The sequence below is a fragment of the Aspergillus tanneri genome (assembly GCF_003426965.1).
Source record: "Aspergillus tanneri strain NIH1004 chromosome Unknown AapTan_2_pilon_pilon_pilon, whole genome shotgun sequence".
In the NCBI taxonomy this organism is placed as follows: Eukaryota; Fungi; Ascomycota; class Eurotiomycetes; order Eurotiales; family Aspergillaceae; genus Aspergillus; species Aspergillus tanneri.
In genome coordinates, this window is record NW_022984629.1 from 259,491 (window position 1) to 285,561 (window position 26,071).

Consider the following 26,071-nt stretch of genomic DNA (forward strand, 5'->3'; position numbering starts at 1 on the left):
GCTACCTTGTCTGTTCTATTATAATCCTAGTCCGGATGTAGAGAGGAAGTCGGGTCTAGCTTATCATGCATTGTGTCAGGTAGCATTCAAGGACAGCGTCCTTGAACTGTTCTCGCTTTATATATTCAGGTTGTATAGCGCCGTCACACTTTGGGCCTACTTTCCATGCCACAAGTCCAATGCTTATCCTTACATTGCAGGCACTGCTCCATTAATTACAGTTGGACCAACACTTCCCAGGGTCTGCTTTACATACATCAATAATAATACCACCTTTCTAATTCCACACCTTGACTTACAGTACGTGTAGACAATACTCCGTCAAACAACTCCGTGTATTCGTACTGGCCACATTTTTTCTTGTTAATGGTTAGCTTATTCAAATCCCTGACTCCTGAATAGTGGATAATCCCTCCACAATCGTCCCTACAGTACCCGAGCACAAACTAATACCCCAATCATAGATTGTCTCTGTTGGTAACCACGTCTCTTGAAGATGGAGAGACTGGAGTGTTCCTGCGTGTGCACAGAAAAATTCCTCGAGGTCTTTGACCGAAAGCCAACAGTTTTGTAGCTCCAGGTGGCGGAGAGAAGGCAAATTGATTTTTCTCATAAAATTCAAAAGGCTAGAACTATTAATAAGTTGGGGATATTTAACTTTATTTAGTGCTTCCGCCGCCTTCGCAAATAGGTCAGGGTCTGTGGCAGACATCTTAGAGTAGAATCCGGATATTTTAAAATTCCGTATAAGGATTCCGTTGCGCTTAGCTGCTACCATAGTGTCGATAATGGTTTCGAAGTGTGCAGAAAACGAATCTCTCTAGTTAATAAATAAACGCCCCGCAAGCCAGCGAAACGGCTTTATAGTATTATTAACAAAGGGAATCTTGATACTCTGCAAGTGCAGAAGACTTTGACAAACATTAGAATGAGCCTTCATGCAAGGGGTATAAATAAACTTAACAGATCAATATTCTCACAGCACAACCACTAAATTGTGGATACTGTGGAATAATCAATACGGAACAAATCATCCCTCTACCAATCTGGAAACCTGAATTACTGAGCTAAGAGTGGCGTGGCGTGTTAGATATAACTACAATTCCTCCCTTTTCCTCACTGTAACCGACACATTTGAGTTTCTTGATTCCAGCAAATCCAGAGTCGAAGCAACTCTCTCCATACTGTAAGATACCTATTAAATTGTCCAGCCTCGACCTGTCGCTTTACTATTATTGTTATATTATTGTTATATTATTGTTATTATTTGACGATGCCGGATTCGGAGCCCAGTTGGCATCAAAGAATCCAATGGGTCACCGCAGTAACCTTGATTATTCTCCCTGTGTGTTTCCTGGTTCTTATACCGTGGGTTCCAACCAACAGGCATGTTCTCTGGTTTATGTGGTGCTATGCTTTCAGTTCAGGAATATGCATAACAGCAGGTAAAGACAATACTTCCATTCCCCAGACGTCCTACTCTGGCATAAACAAGTGTTAATCATGGCACACGTGTACACCCTGGCGCAGGTTACCATCGTCTCTGGAGTTACCGGTCATACAACGCGTCCACGCCGTTAAAGCTTTACTTGGCAATTTTTGGTGCCGCCGCAATGGAAGGTCCCATTAAATGGTGGGCTCGTGAACATCAGCTTTATCATCGGTACACGGATACCGCCGACGACTCGTACAGTATCAAGAAAGGATTTCTTCACGCCTATATGCTATGGATGGTGATCAAGTAACCGCAGCGTCCGCGTACCAGACACATGGATATCTCTGATCTGGAAACGGACCCGATCGTCATGTGGCAGAGTCGTCACTTTCTGCTTCTGGCCATCGTGATGGGCTGGGTTGTTCCCACGGTCGCGGTCGGTATCGTCTTCCAAGACTGGCGGGCCGGATTCATGTACGGAGCCATTGGGAAAATAATCTTACTTCACCAGAGCACCTTCCTTATCAACTCGCTAGCCCACTATATGGGTGATCGCCCTTACGGGGACAAGTCAACATCCCGGGATAATTTACTGGTCGCTCTGCTTACCCTGGGGGAGGGATATCATAACTTCCATCATACCTTCCCGTATGACTATCGCAATGGCATCCGATGGTACCATTATGATTGCACCAAATGGGCCATTGCGCTCTGGCAGAAGGCCGGTCTGGCTCATAACCTCAAGACCGCGAAGGAAAGCGAAATAGCGAGGGCGCGAGAAATCAACGCTCTTCCTCATAATGATGAATCCTTTTACGGTCTCCCTACTACGACTGGTCGACATACCAGCGGCTGGTTATCGGTGGCAGAGACTTGGTTGTCATCGAACGCGCTGTCCACGATGTTGGCAAATTCATCACCGAGCATCCTGGGGGGGAGCGATTCCTCAGGGCGGTGATAGGAAAAGATGCAACCGTTGCTTTTAATGGTGGAGTTTACGCCCACTCCGAAGTGGCCAGAAATACTTTGGCTTCAACCTGCGTTGCTCTGCTCAGTGAAGATCCAAAGGAAGATCTTTGGATTTCCAAGGGAGCTATCAATCAAAAGATACTGACGTCTGAAGTGCTATAATAATAATAGCAGCAAGTACGTGTCGAAAGTAGTGAAGGCCGTGTTGTTGGTCAAATAACTTTTCCTTTTCTTGTCCTCCGTTTTCAAGAGAACTCAAAAAAAAAAAAAAAAAATAAAAAGAGAGAGAGAGAGAGAAACATAACAAGCGCGGATAACTCTTGGGGCTCTCCTCGTAAGTCGACTTGATGTTATAGCTCACTGGCTATATCTGGACCATTTCAATTTATGCTTCACAAAGGGCGATACCTATACAACAAAATACTAAATACTTAAAGGCAGATTATATTGCCTTAGGCAGTATCTTTTCCTGCTGAGCGTTTATGTATCAAATCTTCTTTTTGTTCGAAGTATGTGTAACTATTATGTCAGATACTATAGAGGAGAGACTGGGAAAGGTGAGATCTCAGGTAAATATAGTGCAGAATATGGGAGGTAGTTATGGGAGGAAGAAGATGTCGGGAAGGACGTAGGGAGAAAGACAGATGCTGTTATATACTCGGAGGCCCAGGTGGAGACGGTGTTTAGAGAACAGCATATCAGGCGACTGTCTAGAAAAAGGCAAACTAAGGCAAAGCTAAGTAGAAGCAGGAATTACAGGTGCTCGCTTTAAACAGAACAATCCCTTTTCATTGTATACCGTCTTTCTCGTGTACTAACCGTGCTTCATATACTGCCTCACTCCCTTCAGCGACAGTATCGTCCTGACTTCCTCAATAACCCTTATTTTCATTTTCCTGCTTCTCTCACAGAATCTATTATCAGCCATTGCATTCACCCTAAAAACATATTGAACTTGTGAGCACACCCCTTCTGGTTATGAACCATTCTGTCAGGGGCTGAACCCGTAGAACTTATAATATAGGCTAATGTACAAAAAGGAATCGTTGACGGAAGAAAGGAAGAGGAAAATGAGCGGTAAACAAACAAGGTGAAAGTCAGTGACATGGATCGAGGGCTAATGGGGCTAAAAGGAACAGTAGGAACAGTAGGGACAGTAGGGACAATAGGGACAATAGGGACAACAGGGATAATATGGACATTGGCTCGAGAGCTCAAATGGGCTCTAGCCCTTTACAATAGATCCTTGATCAAATTAATTAACTATCTTTGTCAAGGGTTGAAACCAATGTATTGCTCAGGCATGGCCTTCGCTCTTATATAGGGCGCTAGATGCGACTGATCTCCGATCAGTCGTCTTGTACCTTTCTATATGGTCAAGTGGTTTTATCTCTACTAGCGCAGAGACAACTAAACCATCACAATGTTGACTAATTTACATGTGTTCTCAGTCATGTGGTTGCTTACTAGGGCGCTAGGCCTATTTAGTAAGCGGTAACCTCGACATATAATAATATGGATCTGCATTGAAAAGGACAAGGTCTCTATCTGAATCTATCTGGGAGAGTTGAATAAAAAGGTGAAAACAAAAGAATAAAGTCCGACCGAACTGATGCTGAATAATGGGTAATATATTAACTGTTGGATATACAGCTAGTCTTGAAGAGGAAATAGAGTACGACTGGTAAAATTGAAGGTCTAATTTGAATGAATTGAGCTGGTTGGGCTCTCCTTGATTATCCTTCTTCGTTATTCTTGATTGATTATTTTGTTGTGTGCTCCGCGGGGGTTTTACCTTGATCTAGTCACATGATTCTGGTCTACCAACGGCCATATTATTTGACATTAACTTATTATTAGCCCAAACTTTGAGTCGACACTACTCCGTATATCTTCACAGTGGATCTAGTTCGTATTCGCACTTCGGATCTCCCTTGGAACTCGGGATATGGGACCCACATGCTAATTCAAGCTCTACAGACCCACTACCATGAGTAGAGCGCTCAGTCATGGAAAGCTATAAATTCCTCGTGGTGCAGCTACTTGGGTGGCCTGTATATATCCAGGCAGAAGAAATCTTTAGTTGAATACAATATGAAAACAGTGCACAGTCTACTATTTTTCTCTCTATTCCGTGCTGTAGTAGGTCAACCCTCAGCAAAATCCCAGCAGGGCATAGTTCACGGCATCCAAGTACATAACGAAGTAAACGCCTTCCTTGGGATACCATATGCAAAGCCTCCTATCAACGACCTTCGTTTTCGTCCTCCACAGCCTCTGGAGGATGCTGCCGATGATCAAATAATCCGAAATGCAACGCAGTTCGGGCCGGTCTGCTATCAGTTTCGCTATCAGACCGTCTTGGCAGATAACCTGGCGCCCACCAGCCCAGAGTCGGAAGACTGCTTGTCCTTGAACATTTTCACACCACGGTCACGCCCGGAATCCCAGTTACTGCCAGTATTGGTCTGGTTGTATGGGGGCGCATTTAACGAAGGAGGAACCAGTGCTCCATGTGAGTTGGCTATACTATCCGCTTCATGTTCCCTACTATGGATTTAGCTTATGCTGGGCAGTGTTCAACCCTACGGGTCTCGTTGCGAACCATCCGGAGATTATTGTCGTCACCTTGAAGTTAGTACAGTATTACTTGTACCCTCATATCGTATTTTATTTATTTACTGTTTATTCGTTTTTCAAAATATTGACAATTTGCTCAGCTATCGTCTGAATGTATTTGGATTTCCTAACTCTCCTGCGATTCCCATTACCGAACAGAACCTAGGCATTCGGGACCAGCGAGCTGCACTGGAATGGCTAAGAGCGAATCTGGCCCCATTCGGAGGGGATCCATCTAGGATCACCCTTGGAGGCCAATCTGCCGGCGCAGACTCTGCTGCTATCCTGACATACTCGTACAAAGATGACCCGATTGTACAAGGGTTGATCTTACAGAGCGGGATTCCTGAATACGTCGGTCCTCAAGATGATGCCATCTTCAGTCGTGCGGCAGAAACGCTGGGATGTAGAAATACAAAAAACAGGACCGATGAGCTAAGCTGCATGAAATCGGTCCCAGCGCCAGATCTGCATAAAGCACTCTCAAACCTGACTGTGAACCCGTTCGGGACAACTGGAGGTGCTCCGATGATAGATAATGTTACACTCTACTCTGCAGAAGAGTACGTCCGTCTTGGCTTAACTGGCTCTTTCGCTCGGGTGGTCTGTATATCCCCAATTGTGTATACGACTATGAAATAGACTTGCTAATTCTATCCATACAGCCAGTCTTAATGGGAATCACTGACAACGAGGGCGACGGGGCTCTAAATTGGTCCGAGAAGGGTGTCAACAAGACACTTTCAGACATTCTCACAACCACGTATTTCAACTGCCCCATGTCCATGGAAGCTTCGTAAGATCGAACCACACTGGCGCATAAAATTATGCTTTTCTAACAAGACACAGATTCCGAGCAAAGCATCAGGTTCCTGTGTGGCGGTACCGCTACATGGGTGTCTTCCCAACTGTGACTTTCTACCCATGGGTACGGTCCTATCATCAAGGTAAGTCGGGGATTGTGCTCGTTGATTACATATGAAACTTGAACTGACGAGGGGATCTGCCGCAGCGGATATTGCACTAGCACTTGGTTCATACAGAAATCTTACGCCTCACATAGAACCAGAGTGGTACGAAGTGGATGCAAGCAATTACCTCCAATCGACATGGGCAGCATTTATTGAGTCTCCGACCGACGGACTGTCACGAAAGATGGGCTGGCCAAGATATAGTCCCAACGGTATGGGCCACATGCTCTCCTTGTTTTTAATTGACCCCATAGGAGCTGTTCTTTTTTCTGACAAATTACCCTGCAGACACTACCCTCGTTGAACTCTTCGCTAATAATAGCCCAACTGTCCGTCTCCGAAATCCAGCTGAATTCGATGCGGTTTGCTCTCATCCCCCTCCTATTCCTTCGTATATTTGGTCGCAGTGACCTCTTTGGATAAGAGTTCAAGATCAGAAAGAGCAGATGGTCTCCACCGGGCTTGTTGGGGAGCATGATTGTCGTTATATCATCGGAGGACAATGTTTGTACTACACTGATATGCTCTCTATAGTTTACGGATTTGTTTTGGCAAAACTCATAGCCTACAGCCTATCGAATGAATACTTTCTACTCTCCCCATTTATGCAATAGTCTCTTAGCTTAACTTCCCATGATAACGAGTATAGTGCTGACAAAATCTGCGAAATTAGGAGGCAGATAAGCGCAAGCCATCCTTCCTTGGGCGTAAAAAGGGCATGCCATGTCACAACCGGGCTAACTGCGCTAAATCTGGAACATCGGGTTGGCGCCATGAAGATCAGTTACACATATAGGGGTAATCCTATATGGGCTTCAATATTCTCTGTATTCATGGTGATGTGTGTAGATGGGTATTTATATATACATTAACCCCTCATCTTCAGGATCAACCACATCATGACTTTTTCACATGATGTCCTAATACTTGTACGGACTAGCTTTATTCTGACAAGATCTTGTATGTCAATTACTGACTTCAGATTCTTCTACACTAGACATCACGGTACGATGATTTTATTTGTGATACAGTTCCTTTATTTTAAAGTCCATTTGCTGTTCATTCACTATGCACTAGTCATATGTATGGGGTATACAGAGATTTTCAAGCACAATTTCTGCATAAACTTAGGTGTTGATCATTTGCCGTTCCGAGCTTGTCTAGGATTCTCGTAAATGTAACTGTGAGAGGCAACCACAAATGTCGGAGCATAGAATTGCCCGGCGACCGTCTTATGCTTAATATATATCCTTCACCTATTCTTCGGCCATCGTATGGTCTTCCTAATCAGCATGTCTTCGACATAGGAATTAACGATGCTTTACTACATGCTTCCCATAATCCTCCTGGCCCTAGTCCATCCAATTTATTGCGAGCTGTTTTCCTCCTCGCGATGGATCCTTGACTCCAACAACCAGCGGGTTAAGTTGCGATGCGTAAACTGGGCCGGGCATATGGAGGTCAACATCCCCGAAGGCCTGCACCACCAATCCATTGACACCATCACGACCTGGATCGCAGGCAATGGATTCAACTGTGTGCGGTTAACATATTCCATCGACATGGCTCTAAATCCCACTGTTAAAGTCGCGGGTTCCTTCTCCGCAGCGGCTGACCTCGCTGGGGTATCCTCAGCTGACATGGAGTCCCTTTACACGCAAGCCCTCACACATAACCCCCAATTAGAGAACGCCACCAGACTAGACGTCTTCGCCGCTGTCATCGACTCCCTCCATATCAAAGGCCTCTACACCATCCTCGACAACCACGTCTCCCGAGCAAGCTGGTGTTGCGACTTCAGAGACGGAAACGGATGGTGGGATACCGCCCAGGGATACAACGACATGAACAGCCGATACTTCAATACCGAGAATTGGCTTCAAGGTCTGCAATCCATGGCAAGATTCGCTAAATCGCACCCGGGAGTCGTTGGAATGTCCCTCCGGAACGAACTCCGCGCTCTCCCTCTTATTCAAGACCTTAATAACCACAACGACTGGTATAAGCTGATCGCAGAAGCTGCCCAACAAGTCCATACCGAAAATCCCAATCTCTTGGTCATTATTGGAGGCGTAAATGGCGGCACCGATTTATCCTTCATTCGGACACGACCACTTGATACTTCTGCATGGGGGAACAAACATGTCTGGGAATTCCACGCTTACTCATTCACAGTTACAAACCCAAATCCAACGGGATCATGCTCGGTAGCATCCGCTGAGTATGGAATGTTCGAAGGATTCCTTTTGACGCAGGGGAAGGACTATACGGGGCCGCTTTTTCTGTCGGAGTTTGGGGTCGGGATGACTGGAGGGCCGGAGGGGAATCACGGTATTCCGGATAAGGATTACAAGTATCTGAAGTGCTTAGTGGAATACATGGAGAACAATGATGCAGATTGGGCGGTATGGGCGCTCCAGGGAAGTTATTATGTGAGGGATAAGACGGTGGATATGGATGAGAGCTACGGGTTGTTGACTCGGGATTGGAGCGGATGGCGGAATCCCGACTTCAAAGGGCTTTTGGGAAAGATGGTGGATGTGGCGCAGGGGCCGTAGTATGAAATTACAAGAGAGAAGGGTTGTATATTCGATATATAGTAGGTTAAAAGAAGTTAATAATGCAATGCTAGCTCTCAAAAGACTACCTTACATGATGTGTATCAATGTTATACACCTTTTTAACTCGTTTGACCTAATCTGTCGCTTAAAATATCAATATGAACCATGCCTATCTAGCATGACCATTGAGTCCTATTCCACCGTTTGAACCCACTCTTTTTCTCGGACTAAGCTAGGTTGGCATATTATGAACCACGAAAATCAAAATATCATGCGTCATGCAAGGACCGGAACAGATCCGCTAAATCAATTTCAAAGTTCCAAAACAACTGGGACAATTGACTGTTAGCACTGGGATACAGCCAGCAGAGATAAAGGAAGACAGAATGCCTCACGTCTATGAGGGCCTTGAGGATCTCAAAAGAGCGCAATGTTTCTGGACGGAGAAATAACACGAAATAAGTTAGCCTGCATCCAATTATTGCGCGGAGTGGACGGATGCCCGTCATATCAGGGTCTCCTACATTCCCTATGAAGTGAACCAAGGCCTAGGATTCTAAGTCATGCCAAATATGTCCCGAGTAGGTTAAGCAGGCCTTAACGGCAATCAATGGCATTAACACGCAGACAGGAAAAGTTTGAGATCGTGCAAAAATTGGATCTACCTTGGTCATTTTTCAGCGATAAGTTTGCGTCAGGACAAGTCGGCATGTGCAAACCTGATCTGTGCTTTTTGAGCATCTCCAGCAACTGTAAAATCTGGTTCAAAGTGCAATCTAAGCGCAGAAGCATACCTGAAATCAAACTCTTGGAATCATCATTGTGTGGTTGATGGTCATGATGTCGCTTTGAAGGACAATTTTGCACGGTTCCTCATCTGAGAAATTACCTATGATGAGGACATCATTTAACTGAAGTGGCTTCTGGGAGACATCCCACTCAGTAGCTTGTCAATGGCTAAAACAACAATGCAAAGGTCTCTATGCAAGTGGATGTGAAGAGCGGCCTTTGGAACTACTTCTACGAAGACGCCATTCTTACAACAAAGGAATTCCCTGCGAACGCGGACACAAGTATATATATATATATATTCTACCTAGCTCTTACGGAGAACTATCTCTCCGACGTTGCAGACGTGCCCTTGGTTCTGGACAGCATAGCTTCGAACAAAAATTCGGAGGAAATCATGCAAATGTACTTCTTCGGACAGACCTAGAACTGCTCCAGAGGTTTGCGCTAATATGCTTCGGGCGTTCTATCACTTCGGCCACGGCGGTGACATTCGCATCCGAAAGACAGAAGATTGAGTGGTCCAGTGTCTAGAGAACTGAGCCTCTATGCAAGCAGGGTATACTCGACCCCTAAAACCTTTCTCTATTTTGGAGCCCAGTTGTACACGGAATGCGGTGAAGGGGCGTTGAAGGGCCTACTCCATAGCACCGAGGAGGCTCTCGCTGAAAAAATCAACATCCCTACCAATCCATTATCCTGTGCGGGCCTCTCAGCCTGTCAAGAGACTCGAATAGATACTGTATTTTATCGACAGGATTTCAGAAGGCTCTGGTAGTTGCGGGAACGAGACAGGAGTTTTCCAGCCGGCCACTTTTGTTGCATTGGCAGGAGCTCGGATTGGCAATTTGGGCTTGACCACGGCCTTGGCGATTAAGATTCTCCATTATGAGAAACTGCTTGATATGTCTAGAGAAATTTGATCTCCTCCGTACTTGCTCATTTAGATTTGGCACTAGGTTAGAAGTACCTCGATTAAAATATGCCGTTGATAGCGTGATTTAGCGTTCAGGAATTCTGTGTGTATGTATGAAAAATTTCATTCCATGATGTCAGTATTATCCTGTGGGCTCGTAGTCCACATCATCCCAACGTGACCGAAAAGCGCCCATCTGAGCATGACACATTAATGACAAGGACTAATCTCACTAAGCGCAGGAAGGATTCCACCGTAAGCGATATACTTCCTCCACTTCTTAAGATATTAGGTAACATGTTTATGGAGCCAAAGCTTGAGATCGGTTAAGGTGGCAGTATAGCCTAACTAGTGAGATTGTTTGTATAAGAGGGGTCGCAGTAACAATTATTTGCTTGGCTGAGTTCGATTCAGCCTTGTTACTCATTGTCCGATTATATGGGATATTGGTATGGAGGTGAGAATTGAATGTATTCAGAAGGATGTTCTACCCAACCCCTCTATGAGGAGTATTGGGTATATATATTCACATGATGTCCCAATATGGACTAGCTTTATTCTGACACTCATACACAATGATTACACAGTCCACAGTAGGACGAAATTGCTGCCTAATCGACACCATGCAAGAAATATGCAATGTACCGGGTAGCAGTTGTGGATCAATATGTATGACTGTCCAAATCGGAAGAAGGCTGTCAGCACTTGTGGAAATTTGTGGATGATAGTTGGTGGTGGGTGAATTAGCGTGGGTTAACATCCCGGCTTGGTTATTGTAAATCCCCCTCCGCGACAGACCCACGTCACATAAAGCAACAGCCTCCGAAATGATGCCAGTTAAATGAGACAAGACTTCTCTTTCTAAACACAGAACCACGCCCCAAGACAAACTTGCTTATAATGGATGGATCAAACACAACACCATATCATCTACCCGCAGATGCTGTCTGGTTCAGTCAGAACTATAGCAATAATAATACTACATCCCCAAGATAAATGTTCCCACTAACTCCAGAATACTATAGTCACTGGCTGCTCCTCGGGTATCGGTCAATCTCTAGCGCAGCTTATTGCCAATCCCCTAACCACGTTGTGGTGACAGCCCGCAACCCTAGTTCCCTGTCCACAATTCCAGATAGGGATAATGTTCTTAAACTGGCATTGGATGTGACCTCAATCGCATCGATAGAGGCTGCTCTAAGTGAGACTTTAACCAATTTTGGCCATATTAACGTTCTCGTCAATAATGCAGGCTACACTCTCGTGGGAGATACTAAGATAGCAGAGGACGGAGTCACGTATGCTATTTGACACGCACTTTTGGGGTATGGTAGATATCACCAAGCGTGTTCTTGCAATAATGAGGGAAAGGAATACCAACAAGGGCGGTGTGATTCTTAATATTAGTTCCATGGGTGGTTTCATCGGCTACCCTGGTAGCGCATTCTATCATGCGAGCAAGTTTGCCATGGATGGATGGACTGAAGCCGTTGCAAAGGAGCTACATGTTGAGTGGAATAGTAAGTTGCGACTGGATCATGTTTAGTTGCAGGTATGGATGGCTTTCGAAGGCATTAACTACCTACACAGTCCACCTCTGCAATATCGAACCCAGCGGCGTCAAAACCAACTACGCAAATACATCGCTGAAGACTAGGGCGCAGGGGAGGCATCCTGCCTATGCAGACCCAAGTCACCCTACCAACACCTTGCTGGGCTACATGAGCAAGGAGGAGAATCGTTCTTCCTGGACAGAGCCAGACGCAATTGCTGCAGCTATGTATCGGCTTGTTAGCCGCGGGCAATGGATTCCTATTCGTCTCCCTCTGGGTGCAGACGCATATGGAATGATCTGTATGGCCCTAGAGAGTATCAAGAAAGACATGGATGAGTTTAGGGATATTAGCCTAGGAGTAGGTGAAGCGAAGCACCTTGATTCTATTGGATTCCTTTAGAAAGCTTAAAGGATGTCTAATAATGGGAAATATCCTATTATGTAACAATAGGCCACAGCTGCTGTAGGTAGGTAGTGTCACGGCGTGAGCATGGCGGAACAACTGGATTCTATTTTGACGAAGACATCGCTTGGAGAACTTGTAAACAGAGCGACGCGAGGTCAGAACTAAACTATCTACAGGCGGTGGAGGGAGGCAGAACCCGAATCCTGACAGGTAGGGTGGTGAAATGCATATGGGGGAGACGCATGGTTGTCACGATGCTACCGTGGATACCTGCCTAACCTGTCTGATCCTTTGACCTACCTTTATATAGCGCAAGTGATACAGAGCTGAAAGCTCTACATCTTAGAAGTGGTCTTAGTGATACACCGTTCCCGGCGATTTGCTGGATCACAATAAAAATACTCATCAGACTCTGCAAGCTGATATTACAGCAATAACATATCAATTCTTTAGGAGAATTTGTAACGTAGTTGACTCACTGTAGAAAATTAATTAGGTTTACATTTTGAAATCCAGAAAATGTTTTGAGAGCCTACGGTTGCGCTGAGGCGGTCCAGCCTCGATTTCGCGTTGTACCATTTCCATCTCGGTTTCAACACCAATAGAAATCCTTTGGGGGATTATTGCTGGTTGACCTGCCTTTCTCGGCCATTTTAATGGTGTATGGCGGCTCTGACTGGTTGCCAAAGAGATCGCCGCTGGTGTGAGCTCGGCAGGAAATAAAGTTGGTACTATCGCCATTGTTTTCGTCGGCCTCTCTCCTCTTCGACCATCTCCTCTACGACCGCCTCCCAGTTAGTTATCTTTTCTAGCGGTTTGCAACTCTTGCTTGTGCTCCTTATACCTTCTGAGGCCACTTTGAAGCTGCCAATTCATAAGACTTTGCTCTTTTTGGACTTCTTTGTCCTGTTGTTTCGCTGTTCGCTTCTTCTCTCACATTCGCTTTTAAACCTCAGCCTCTTTTTTCTTTTCTACCACCTTCCTTGCTTTCTCGGCTTTCTGGTTAGCCCTTCGGAGCTTCCCTTCTTGTTTCTGAGCATGTTCAAGTTGCTGATGGGCTTCGAGCTCTGCTCTTCTCTCATGCGCCTGTTAATCTCCCCGGGGCTGTAGATGAGAGAATTTTGGGTATCTGTATCAAAAGGTAACTTTTTAGTGGTTTTCCACGCCACATCTTTCTCCTTTCCAGTCTCATTACGTCACGGAGACCTTGATTCTCAGCCTTAATAGTCCTAGCTTCGTTTGCACCACTTTAACCCTAAGTTTTCGCGCATTTTGGTTGATTTTCCGGTGCTGTTTATTGGCTACCTTCTCTACCAATCGCCGGAGCGACTTGAAGTGGGTCTAGATAGTATAAAGGAGCTTAATCTACTGGTGCCAGGTGGATTTAGCCCTTATGTGGGTAATAATTGTCTAGTTTGAGTATACACAACCTCTTCAATGGTAATTCTTATGACCTACGAAAAAAAAAAAAAAAAAAAAAGAAAGGAAATAAAGCCACATCAACTATACGTTGCCTGCAATGAGATTACTGAGCATAGAGAGGAAAGGAAGAGGATCGAGGTAAGCCATGGAGTAGATATCCCCACATACTACCACGCTCCATCGATCCCCCCCACATTCAAACATAGTAAACAGAACAAATCACGAATAACGCAAACCGGCACCGTGCTCGTCATCACACCTTGCTCATCTCTGAAACAAAAAGCAAAGAACCAATCAAGAGCATTCCCTGAAACGAACGAGCAACGAAGTGAGAGAAAGGGAACAGCATCACCCTCGCGAGCCCTACCCGCCAAAAAATACTGCGTGGCCCTCAAAATGAACGAAGTGAGAGGAAGGAGTACTTTCGGCTATGCCAGATCCTGCGAGGGATATGCGATTTTTCACTGCTCGAGCTCGACTAAACACAATAAACAGAGAGTATAGAGAGCGGCAAGCAACACATATAGACTGAGAGAGAAAGTGTGCTACTAAACATCTGCCGGGTGCCGTAATTCAGCCGCCAAAGACAGGAGACCGTACACCTATAGCAATAAAACGAGCGTGGCGTGCTTTTTGGTGTTGCTGGCCAACTATTCTTTCACACAACATGCTCAAAGTACTTCAAAAACCCTGCATCTCTTTTTAGGGATTCATACTCCGGCACCGGCGCCTGCACAAAGACTTCAAACACCCTTGTAGCACCCCTAGAGAGATTTGGAAGAATCATCGCGCACGCCCCCGGCATCCCCGCCTGCACCCGGAACGCCACGGGCCCTGCCACTCCTCCCAAATCGTACTTGGTCACGCTTCCCGTATACCAGGTGTTCATAAACAGGTCCATGTCCGCGAAGTCGGCGTTCGGAAGGAGCATCTCAGTATCCGCGAGAAAGGCCTGCAGCGCCATCATGTTCCCGATCGTGGATATATCAACGTTGTGGATGGATTGGCGGATCCGGGTGGCTGCCGCCGCGAGGCCACGGTCCCCGTTGGCGATGAGGGTGTGGGCGGGGACGGGTCCGGCGAGGGAGCCGATGACGGCGTTGCCGAAGTATCGGGGCGATGTTTTGTGCTCCGGATCGCGGGACCGGACGTCGATGGGGTGGACGAAGCGGGATGGGGCGTTGGTTTGGTCGGGGCGGATGTGCAGGCGGGCCCGGGTGAGGGCTGTCCAGATAAGGGCGGAAATGCAGTCGTAGGAGGTTATGTATTCAACCTGGTCTACATAGGGGGCGCATTGGGCTTTGAGCTGCTGGATTGTGGGCTCGGTGATGCGGTAGATGCCAGCGCGGGTGAGGGGTGGTGGCTTGAATTGGAACTGGCTCTTCTGCAGGACGTGGAACAGCGGGAGTTGGGCGAGTCGGTCTTGTTGCGAGAGGGTTGGGTCGGGCGTGGGGGTGTTGTAAGGGTCTCGTTTGAGGTCCACGGTGTAGGTGGGCATGGCCTGCCCTTCCTGGTGGGCCTTGCTGCTCTGACAGATGAGCGAGAAAAAGGTGTCGAGGGACACCCAGTCTCCAACCGCATGGTTTACTCGAAGCCCTACCACCAGACCCCCCTCGATGAGACTCACTTGCATTAAGCAGACCGGGTGCTTAGTCGTTGGTTCATCAGGCAAAAACAAAGTCAAGTCCAGATCGTTGGGAGAGAATGAGCCCTTAGCCAAGACCGAGAAAGGCTCGCACTCCGTGCTCGTGAACCGGCGTATGTTGACTTCAACCGAGCTGTCAGCGGAGGTCACGATGCAGAGCTTTCCGGATTCATTAAATTGGAGATGCCCCGCCATAAAGGGCAAGTGGCGAGTTGCGTTCCTCACTCCCTCCAATAAGGAAACCACATTCACTGGGTCAGCAGTGGCTTGGAGGTCATAGAACAGGACGACTTTCACACTCTTGGTGAAGCCAACTTTGTCGAGATCTGACAACTCATATGTCTTCGTGTCCTCCATGGCTTCGCTGGTGTTCTGGGCGACTAGTATACAGTTCGACTTTAGTAGATTGGTGCCCTGAGAGTTAATGTTTGGGGCGTGTACAAGCTACTTATAAGGCCGTCGTTGCCGTCGGGAACCCGAACAGGTTAATTAAGCCACAAAGCGGTAGGGTATATTTTAGGACTAATTTGGCAGGTTTATTGGATGTGGCATTAATTAGGCCACTTGCATTGGCTACGCTTCTCCTGATACATTAGCGTCTATTGCATTGCCATCCCGTAAGAGGCTGTACCTATCAGAGTGAGAAGAATAATAAGCAGAGACAGATTCTATGCTTCCGCAGCCAGTACACCGGAGCACTAGCTATCCTACTTGTGATCGAATAGCCTAACACATTCCAAGCCCTGTTCTGGTTAGCGCGTTCGCGAGGATGTTGACGTTTATGTTTGGTTACTCACCTTCATTTCTTCATTTACTACATATATAACTCTTACTTCTTGCTTTCCAATTGGCCCCTGATCTGGCACGATTGGGTTTACCTTCTTCTCTTCCATGGGTCCTACACAAAGCTCTCCCGCGACTGTTGTGTTCCGTTGTTAAACTTCTGATAGCTTACCTTTTTCAGCATGCTTGTCCGTACCATTAGTCTACAGGGTTAGTAGACTTTATTTGTCCTATGCCCTCTTGTGTAGTTGCCACCCTTGTGACCGTTTTTCCTTATATCCATTGCTTCGCCTTCTTGCTGAAAAAGGCCAATGGTTATCTAATCTCCAGCCTTCTGGTTTCAGAATAATTGATATAATTCGACCACTACCTAGTACGGCCAATATCAAACTCTACTGCGACAGTTTTGTTCTCCTATGGTAACTTCACTCTTATGGCTAGTCCTAACAACTATAATTCACCCCATAGAGTCTAAATCAAACACACCACGCCAGGAAATACAGATATAGCAAGATAACATCAATAGTAGAAAATTAAGCGACAACAGGCAGGAACAGCAAGGCAAGCAGTTGACAGAAAATCAATCAGCATGGGACCTGCAAGAATCAGACAGTATAACCAAGTCAGACACAGCCAGTCCTGGAACTTTCCAGTTCCTGATGGGATGGATCTAGAAGGGGATGATCGAGACGGGGAGCAATCTGGATGGGGAGTGGCAGAGCAGGTAGGCTGTGGGATGATCAACGGCAACGAGGGCAAACCCTGTCAGATAATGGAGGGCTCACACAGCCTCCAGCACCACAGTCTCCAGGAACAGTCACTCCAGGACGGTGGTTTGGGGGCCTAAGCGCGGGCAAGGATGATTATGTGTGCGATAAACATAACCATATTCCTAGTAGCCAGTGTAAATAACACACATATTGTACGTCAAGGTTAGCAGCATGGCGGGCGCAATGGGAGCCATGTATGGCCATCGGGGATACATACAGTGTGGTTGACTGAGGCGGAATGACGGGAGCAAGTATCGCAAGATTTGGCTGGAGCAGAGGACGAATGGTGGTAGTGGGACGAGAGATGAAGCTGGGTTTAAAGGGATAGATGGCAAATAATATATATAGGCAGACCAGGGGACATTATCACAACGGGTAGGATCAAGACCAAGAAAATACCAGATGTCTTTCAGCGCGTAAATGGGATGGGATCTGCCACAATTCATCGGTACTCAATTCAAGTTGATACTATAAAAGGACGTCCAGGAAGTTTCATTTCCCGTGCGCATTTCTCCCAATAACATTGGATTGTCAGTCCACGGTGCATACATGGGGCGAAAATAGATCTCCGTGGCTGGGTATCGCTCAAGACGACTGGGCAGCCCTGGCGTCTCGCGTCTAGAGATGGAGGTGGGGATCTACTTGTAGGGTGGAAGTTAGTAGACTCAGCCCCGCCAGTGAGAATTAATCTCCACTAGACTGGGCACAGCCATCTGGAGCAGGAGTTATGTAAAAGAATTCAGCTCGAATAGATCTAATGTACGGAGTAGATGATGGTTTCGATGGCACCTCCTACAGATCAAGCAACCCCAGTCTGAAATAGTCAGGACAGGGGATTGAGTCAGAAAGGATCTGGAATTAGGACCAGGAGGCAGCCAGTCACTACGCGCTGACCTGCTCCACTAGTTAAAAGAGAACCTGGGGAGCTTTGGAAGGGGTGCCGCCGCAACCATTTGTGTCAACCCTGATCAAGCATTGAGAATACTCGTAAAACTGCTATTAGTAGTCATGGTGTCTTTTTGTGGTCGAGCGGTATTCAACACATTGTTCTTAAATGGCGTCGTGGCTGAGCAATGCCGGCTTAGAATAACTAGGGCATGGGATTGGCTATGGGTACAGAAGTTCTTGCCATGAGAAGTAGTGTCCAAGGTTCAATCCAGTTAGCACGTGCAAAGCCAGTCAGAGCGCTGTGACAGGATAGAGTGGAATCAATTAGTGTGAGTCACACAAGATGTGAAAGGGAACGTAAATTGAATGGCTGGTTGGGATGCCGGCAGCAAAGTATGGTAGTTATTGTGGTCTAGGATATCAATGATATATCGTTCCCTATATTAGGCAACTGGTTGCGTGAAGTTGCTCGATGAGCTTACTGCCTTCTTCCCCGCCTGAGTCACATTACCAGACATATGAAAACGCTTTCCAAACGTGATCCAGCATCCCTCCTTCATGCGGGCAATTGGGTTTAGTCACCGCGGCTCCTCAATCAACTCCAGCCGAGGCAATCAAGTGGCTTCATGCATACTAATGGCGCTCCCTCTTTACATCCCGTTTTGCATTCACACTCCTGCAAACTAGTATCACCTCCCACCTCCTGACCAGCCGCTCAGAATCCAAATTGACGGCCCCCTGATCGCCAAACAAAAAAGCTCCTGCCACATATCCCATGGCGTCGGGGTTTTCTAGACTGAACATTCTCACAGCCAGCAGGTCCGGAGCTAGCACAGTTGACGTATTAAAAGATATATGGACAGGATGTTGTCCGGATGCCCCGGGTGATCTGGTGGCGCGGGTTAAGTACTTGGGTTGGATGTCGGAGAAGCGTCCGGATGAGTATGTCTGCATTAATCTCTACTGAGGAAGACAACTAGCCCTGATATCCCTATGCCTGATAACTCCCCTCCCATCAACCTAATCAGACCCTGATGTGTTACAGATTAACATTATTGAGGTTGAGAATGACAATGGCGTTTATGCAAATACATGGCTTTTATTTGGAGTAGATCCAGCCGAGTTTACAGGGAAGAAGGTGCTAGCAGTGCCGGGATATTGCCAGAAAAGGAAGGGAACACGGATCTCTGGCGAGTGAATGGACTTGTGGACCAGAGGTTCATGGATGGGAACAACTCAAGGGAGCCAAAGAATTAGAAAAATGCAACTAAAAGGGTAGACAATATATCACAATTATCATTACATCCCATACCACACTTGCACCCATCTATGCCTCAAGCAAGCGAATACTTACTGGTACAAAACATCGCACTTTGTACCACGATGCTAGATATACAAGAAGCCCTTCCATGCATATAAGCAACTAGGTCATCGGCTTCCTGAGTGCGAGCTTAGCACCCCCGGTGCACCGGTACACCTACTATTCAGTTATTGCGTCTCAGGAACGAACAACAACATTTCAAGTTTCTTGGCTAAGTTACCATCCATTGCTGGGCAATTGATGTGGTCAGTGTTGGCATCCGTAGTTTCACTTGGCTCTATCTCAGGGAGGGAGCCAACCACCTAGGTTCAGGGCCAGGATACAGTTCAGCTCGACCACGCTAAAATTCACGAAATCCACCGTCGCCTTTGCTGGTCGATGTTAGGTCGGAACAAGGACAATTAACCATTCCTCTAACCTACAACACTACTTTCGCTGACATTACTCTTGTGGCAGCTACTACATTGAGCAGAGCGCATATTTGCATTGTTTATCCAACAGTTCCTCACCGATTTGCAAACAGTGAAAGGAGTGTGTGGACCCCTGTTTGGATCATAACCAGTCGGTCCGATAAATTCATAAAGGAGACTTCTCTAGACACCTCCTTAACATAGCCTCTCCTGCCGTAATCCCAGATTACTGCCCATCTAAATATCGTTAAACTGCAACATTTATCATGTTATGCACTTACACCCGTCGCGTACAACGGCAGGGCTCCTGTCACTCCATTAGGAGTTCTGGAAGCCAGAGACGACCTTTCATCTCTTCGACCCCTGGATAGTGATCAGTGACACTAAACTCGATGGTTTTTAAAAGCAGTGCACGGCGGCCTTGGGTCTACTTTAATATGCTTAGCTCGAGGTTTGCATTAATACACCAGCCAGGCTCGCTGAGAGTAACAGTCCCATGTGCATTGGAGTCTTTGGTCATAGTAAGTTAAGCCTTGACAGAGTTGTTCCGGGAAGGAAACATGTTGAAGATAATCTGGGAAAGATGTTAGTTAATATCTTCGATAGAACCTATACGCCTGAATTACCCAGTGATATACCTATCTCATGCAGTGGCAAAGCACAAAATCGAAACAAATATAAACCAAGAAATAAATGATGAAAAGCTAGAGAGAATAGGGAATCTATCTAATCCACCATCACCACCTCGCAACATTCAATAAGTACGGAGATGATTTTTGCAGAGAAGCCACTTACTGTTTATTGTTGATTTCCCTGTGGCGTGGCAATTGTGGCAGGGGTGGCGTCCTACTGTATGATATTGCCGGGGGTGGCTCTTTAATAATGCCTTCGTCTGGCCAGAGTGATGAATGTGCGCCAAGAGGCATGGATATAGAAGGAGACTATGGTTTCAATGTCTGGTCACCACAGCTTCAGTATCCGGGGTTCTGGGCCCGACAATATTCCTCGCCCCAGTGAAATGTTGGAGGACGTGAGCGGCCTTCGAACTTTCTGCTTCTCCCAGAAGATCTTTTAGCCAATGAAGGAATGTGTCAAGACAAGCCATGTATCGAAAATATATGGTCTCAAAGTGTCCAGTTAGAAAATTGGAAACCTCATGGTCTATTGCTGCTAAGGCGATGAGGTCCAGGGTGACGATCCAACTTATATCTTCCAATATGGCCCTACGTATGGCCCTACGTTGTCGTATTATCCTATCACGGATAGTACAGTTTATTTGGGCGTCATGTTAGTAGCTGTCGGTTTGAATGCATCTCGCTATCAAATTTTCAGTTGTGGACTTTTTAATCCAATATGCTAAGAGGCATTCTAGTCCTGGCCCCCTCTGACGATGTCGGTCCCGTCGTCGTTAGATAGCGGGGAAAATGCATTGTTCTGTTGCTCCAATTTCCCAATTCTCCCAAAATACTGCGAACTTCCGATGCCTTCCGATAAACCCAAAACTATGTTTTTTCTCAGCACACTTAGTCGACGACTCATTTTCTTTGTCGAGGTCTAAATAACCAAAATAAGTTGATGACGCTTGCAAGGCGCTGTCGCCTAGATACCTTGTTTAACGTAGATGACTGTTTTACAACGGCATACAGGGCTGAATCGTATCCCTTTTTACCCATTAGCAAAGATCCTGTAGTTCCAACTTTGTATCCCTACCTGCCACGGAAGTCATCAATCACTGAAAAGCTGCGAAATCAAGCTTCTCTAATCTCCGTATCCCAATAAATAGGGATACACATCGTTTTACTGGATATGGATGGCTGCTAAATAAAGAGAAATATAGCGCCAATGGCCCCAATGTACTGGGCGTGAACTAATTACTAATACAGAAAACATATCTACTGCATATAGCGTACATTAAGCACAGGTTTGTAATAAATACCATTGCCAGCATCTTATCCTAGATAGCATAGCTTTTATGAGAATGATCTAGTAATAATAGGAAGCCCTTAGATGGTAAGAACGCAAGGGCCGGCCTCCTCCAGGAATTATGGCCTGTGGCTTAATGTGCAAGACGAGGTTATTGTTCAACACTAGAGATACCTTTTATTAGTGTGCCTCATTGGAATCCCGCAGGCCAACATACATCATCATTAGTCAAGCACCAATACTCAGAACCTTTATCACGACAGTATTCTTGGCCATAGACACAATAGTAGCCTGCACCACCTTTATTGTTAGTGTTAGGGCTACTCATGACTAGTCTGGTTTTGTTGGTTAGCATAGCAAAGATCCTAACGTTCGTTGAACACTTACGGTCCAAGGGGCTGCGTGGAGCAGCTCTCCATAACTCGATCTCTATTCACAACCTGCACTGTGTATGATGTCTATCGAAATGCATTAGAATATAAACTAATGTGTCACTAGATCATAGCAGAGTACTCACATAAGCCATATCATACCAGATACAGACAGCATCTGCATCTTCCTTTCCCATGCAGGTATATGTTTCCGACTCGCTCCAGGTTTCTGATACTGAGAATCCGCCATTGAAGAACGAAACAGCTGCTCCTCCCGTGACTGTATAGGCAAAGGAATTGCCTTCGTTATATGACCCAGAGCAGCCATCGGCCCCAGGACCTCCTTTGCAGTTGATTATTTGCGTCAGCTGTCTGTGGAGATAGTCTGTGTGTGGATCCCCATCACCAATAATCTCGTATAGGCAGCCGCCGTCACAGCATATGTAGTCTGGGAAGATCTGCCTCTCCTCAAGTGTTTTATTGTTTGCTGAAGCAGGCTGGGTAGGAAGGGCGATGGAGACACCTAAAAGGGTGAGTAAGGAGATTTTTAGCATGGAAGATTGCATTTTGATTGCCTTTTGTATGTAGATTGTTTTAACTATAAGTGAGATATCCGGAGATGTGCCCCCAATATGGGATGGGGCATATACTGTCTTTCAATCGCCTATTTATAATCTTTCGTGTAGATAGTTTTTGAATGGTACGTAATGTTTTCTGCTTTAGGGGTCGAAAAGTTCTCCCCTTCCCAAACGAACAAGACGTAACGCTGTCGCAGACCAGGTGTGCCGGGACCAAAACTGGTTGCGTGCATGGAATGTAGAGTTGCTTAACCAAAAGCTTCCGTTTCCTTATTTGTTGGCTCGGTTATCCTGAAAGACCATCCAGATGTAGTGGCCTAAATGGCAAGGCTTTGGACTTCCTAAGGGGGCCAACCGCCGGGCTAGATATCGGGTGCCATAGTGGCTTCTTCGATTGATACATGCAGGGGTCGAGAGAGACATAGCCCAATGGAGAGAATATCGACAAGTCTTGGTATTGGAAAGCACTGAAATTAGTTTTCTGGGGTTCAACAACAATTACTGCTCTTTAGCAACATTATCCCGATTGATATTTACTGATGCCCTCTCAAAAGCCTGCTACATAAGGAACCTGATGAATCTTGAGATGACATGAAGAATTGGTCTTTTGACTTGGCCGATCAAGGCGATGCTAGTCATCCGATAACGTAGAGATTCTAGGTAGTGCAGCGCCATGGTGCCTGTGAGTAACCAGTACAGACTCCCTGAAGCTCGGTTCATCAAGAATGTCAAAGTAATTGACGTGGTACCAAATTAGTGCACGGCATGTCACGACTAAGCGAGCGACCCCTCTTCTTGTTACTATCCAGCTGCCCGCTTCTGTGATATTCTTGGTGGATCTACAATAAAATAACTATGAGATAAAATGAATATAGTGATTGAACGCCACGGCCATTAGCACTCTGATTTTCGATTAATCTAAAATGCAATTTCCAATGCACTCTAGATAGTATGAATTCTAGATACCTGAATATAGAGTAACGGTGTTTGTCACGTAACACTGTTGAATGGGATGATATATATAGACTCCCTGTTTGATCTCTGATCGACCCTAGCTAGGGCTTTAATTAGTTCCGTGTTATTGGTGGACGCAGTGTTACTGCAGCCTCCTGAGACTAGCATCGGAGATCCCCAGCGACGGCTCGCAATGTCCAGCTTTTTCACTGCTTATTCTACGGCCCCTGAATTGGCATGAAACGTTCGGGTCACAGTGACACAGCCCGGTGGTGGTTGGACTCAGTGGTCCTGTTGCTCTACCTTTGTTTTTTGTCACACGAAAAACTAATAATTTGAACCATCGCTATTTCTTCCCCAATGACTCTCCAACAACAGCCCTCATCATGGCCGCGACAGCAATTCAAAATCTCCCGAGTTCGCCGAGCTCGATCCCGTCATCAACCAACTATTGCATGTACTGTATTGAAGACAGAGATGAACAACACGCACTACAAAATTGCTGTGGTTTAAACCAGATATAAATTTTGAGCCAAAGCATAAGTTGGTGTGAAGTATCAGATCGCTACTTTGCCAAGAATACGACAGGGCTCTCAAATGAAGACCACAATTTGCTACATGACAACTTCACCAACTGCGTTGTGGCGAACAATCCAAGCCATACCGTCGGTGCGAACTACTGCAGTTTACTGAAATATCCTTCAGAAACAGGTAGGCTGCCACAAGGGCGATAGTATCAGTACTATGGACTAGTTTTCTGGTATCTTCCTGGTTCCTACCATCTTGACGGTCTGGGGCGGATTTGGAGGCTGCGAATTGCGATGTGTAGGTGTCAACTGTCTTGACCTTTGGGATTAGAGTGACGGACGTTGTTTATGTGCAGAAATCTGATACATGACATAAAAGTATTATCGGTAGTACCTTTCGCATACTAAGCTCACCCCCTTATAAGCTAGCCATGTTTGCCGTCCAGGCCAAAAGGTCGGATCCAACGCCTTTGACTTCTCTTCCATTTCTGGTGGCTGGCTCTTACACGTGGATACCAGTGGAGGGATAATGTAGAGCATACTATTAAAGACTTGTGAAATTTTACCTCTAATTATTCGATTATACTTCTGCTTTATAAGTATCCCCCTCTTAGGCATTGTTCTATATCGTCTTTCGTATTTCTCAACTTCGTTACTGTGCGGACCACTCAATCCTTCCAATGAGATTTGCGAATTCGAATTCTGCATCACTGAGTTTGAGACGGATTTGTCTATGAGAGCAACTCTTCCCATACAGTCCTTGTCTCTAAAATAATCAATCAACCGTAAGATATTAACGTAGAAGGAGTTACATGGAAGGGGGAACCTCCGGTCCCATATAAGCACGACAATCTTGCCTTGAAATCTACTTTCATTTTCAAGTCAAGGTCATAACTTCACCCTCTGGCCGCAAGTCAGGTAGGTATCAGAAAAATCTTGTCCATACTGGAATATCATGAGAAATTATCAAGTGATGTGCCTGATCCTGAAAAAAAGGGTCAACATAACACACAACAATCAAACAACACAGAGAGTATTGAAGCTCTCACAGAATTACACAGCGACCGTCATGATCTACTTTACTGATGATCTTTCACAACTGCATATGCATTTTAATGCAATTGACACACACTAAAGTGAATCAGGTCCATTTGACGACTCTCCGCCTTATCAGAGAGGCCAGTTTCTAGCAAGCAAAGAGACGACCTTCTTTGTAGAACTTCCCAATGTTTGGCTTACTATCTCCTGGCGCAGCAATCACCCTAGCAAGGCTTCTTAGTATGGTCCTGGCTAACTTGAATGCAGACGATATATTTCTACTACCTCTTTCCCAAATATGAAACTCTAAGGAAAGGGAATATCATTATTATATACTTTCATGACCCATCCTCATTAACAGAGTGCATGGCCCTGGACTCGAAGGTTAATTAATTTCCGCTTCAAGAAACTAAGAAAAAAAAAGAGGAAGATAGGATTCATGGCCGCCCCATAGTTTCCGTAGCACAATGAATATCTCAAAATCACGGAAACTCCAAGTTAGGAAAGATTATTGTTTTCTACTTCTTTATTTTCTCTGTCTAGAGTAGCACAGTTGAGGTTATTACTTGAGAGGGGAAGAGATATAAGAACCTGTCACCACTCACCGCAGTTGATTGATTTCCCCAAACCCCCCATTTCCAGTTGCCCAATTAATCCATCCATACAACATTTAAACATAACCCCTGTTTATCAGATCTACACTCAATATGTTTCGCCATATTGGTGCTCTTTTAGCAGCAGCATCTTTTTTTGGTGTTGTAGATGCACTTCAGTTAGTGAGTAACCGCTATCTAGCAAATACAAATAATGTCTAGAAAGGTTCTAATAATTTACTTCTATATAATAGTATGTCAAGCGTCAGTCTGCCATGGTGATACTGGAGTTCCTACTATAGTCGATGAGTACACTTTAATACAGGGTTGCCTTGACTCTAATAACACCCCGCACTGTTCACTTAATATGAATATCCCCGCAGGGTACGGTAACGTCTATTGGGGAGAAGACAACTGTCTATACGACGAGGGGTCTAACTGTAAGTCATAAAACTACTATCTACTTTTAATACTCTGGTACTGTCTTAACACATCTCTTGTTCAGTAAAGCAATATGGCTGCGCTACAGCTACCAACTAGATTGGGCAGGCATGTTTTAGCACCTACATGTACCTATTAAAGCGTGGAGATTTCTAATAAATCTCAAGATTGGAATAGCGAAACTTT

At 45.7% G+C, this 26,071-nt stretch overlaps 6 protein-coding genes across 6 annotated transcripts; 4 read left to right on the forward strand and 2 right to left on the reverse strand.

Annotated features, from left to right (window-relative positions):
• Positions 1-1,769: 1,769 nt before the first annotated feature.
• ATNIH1004_000085 (uncharacterized protein) lies at positions 1,770-2,393 on the forward strand (the record flags this gene model as incomplete). The annotated part of the gene is made up of 1 exon (XM_033564811.1): positions 1,770-2,393. The coding sequence occupies one exon, from the start codon at positions 1,770-1,772 to the stop codon at positions 2,391-2,393; it is 624 nt and encodes a 207-aa protein (XP_033430568.1).
• A 2,105-nt stretch (positions 2,394-4,498) lies between these two features.
• ATNIH1004_000086 (uncharacterized protein) lies at positions 4,499-6,404 on the forward strand (the record flags this gene model as incomplete). Its single annotated transcript, XM_033564812.1, has 7 exons — positions 4,499-4,919; positions 4,981-5,047; positions 5,125-5,626; positions 5,689-5,819; positions 5,873-5,970; positions 6,036-6,206; positions 6,283-6,404. The coding sequence occupies 7 exons, from the start codon at positions 4,499-4,501 to the stop codon at positions 6,402-6,404; spliced, it is 1,512 nt and encodes a 503-aa protein (XP_033430569.1).
• Positions 6,405-7,322: 918 nt separating this feature from the next.
• ATNIH1004_000087 (cellulase family protein) lies at positions 7,323-8,552 on the forward strand (the record flags this gene model as incomplete). Its single annotated transcript, XM_033564813.1, has 1 exon — positions 7,323-8,552. One exon carries the CDS (start codon positions 7,323-7,325, stop codon positions 8,550-8,552), a length of 1,230 nt encoding a protein of 409 aa, XP_033430570.1.
• A 3,119-nt stretch (positions 8,553-11,671) lies between these two features.
• Positions 11,672-12,215, forward strand: ATNIH1004_000088 (uncharacterized protein; the record flags this gene model as incomplete). The annotated part of the gene is made up of 2 exons (XM_033564814.1): positions 11,672-11,780; positions 11,851-12,215. 2 exons carry the CDS (start codon positions 11,672-11,674, stop codon positions 12,213-12,215), a joined length of 474 nt encoding a protein of 157 aa, XP_033430571.1.
• A 2,086-nt stretch (positions 12,216-14,301) lies between these two features.
• Positions 14,302-15,645, reverse strand: ATNIH1004_000089 (uncharacterized protein; the record flags this gene model as incomplete). Its single annotated transcript, XM_033564815.1, has 1 exon — positions 14,302-15,645. The coding sequence occupies one exon, from the start codon at positions 15,643-15,645 to the stop codon at positions 14,302-14,304; it is 1,344 nt and encodes a 447-aa protein (XP_033430572.1).
• A 5,896-nt stretch (positions 15,646-21,541) lies between these two features.
• ATNIH1004_000090 (uncharacterized protein) lies at positions 21,542-22,320 on the reverse strand (the record flags this gene model as incomplete). The annotated part of the gene is made up of 4 exons (XM_033564816.1): positions 21,542-21,547; positions 21,601-21,718; positions 21,771-21,841; positions 21,901-22,320. The coding sequence occupies 4 exons, from the start codon at positions 22,318-22,320 to the stop codon at positions 21,542-21,544; spliced, it is 615 nt and encodes a 204-aa protein (XP_033430573.1).
• Positions 22,321-26,071: the final 3,751 nt, after the last annotated feature.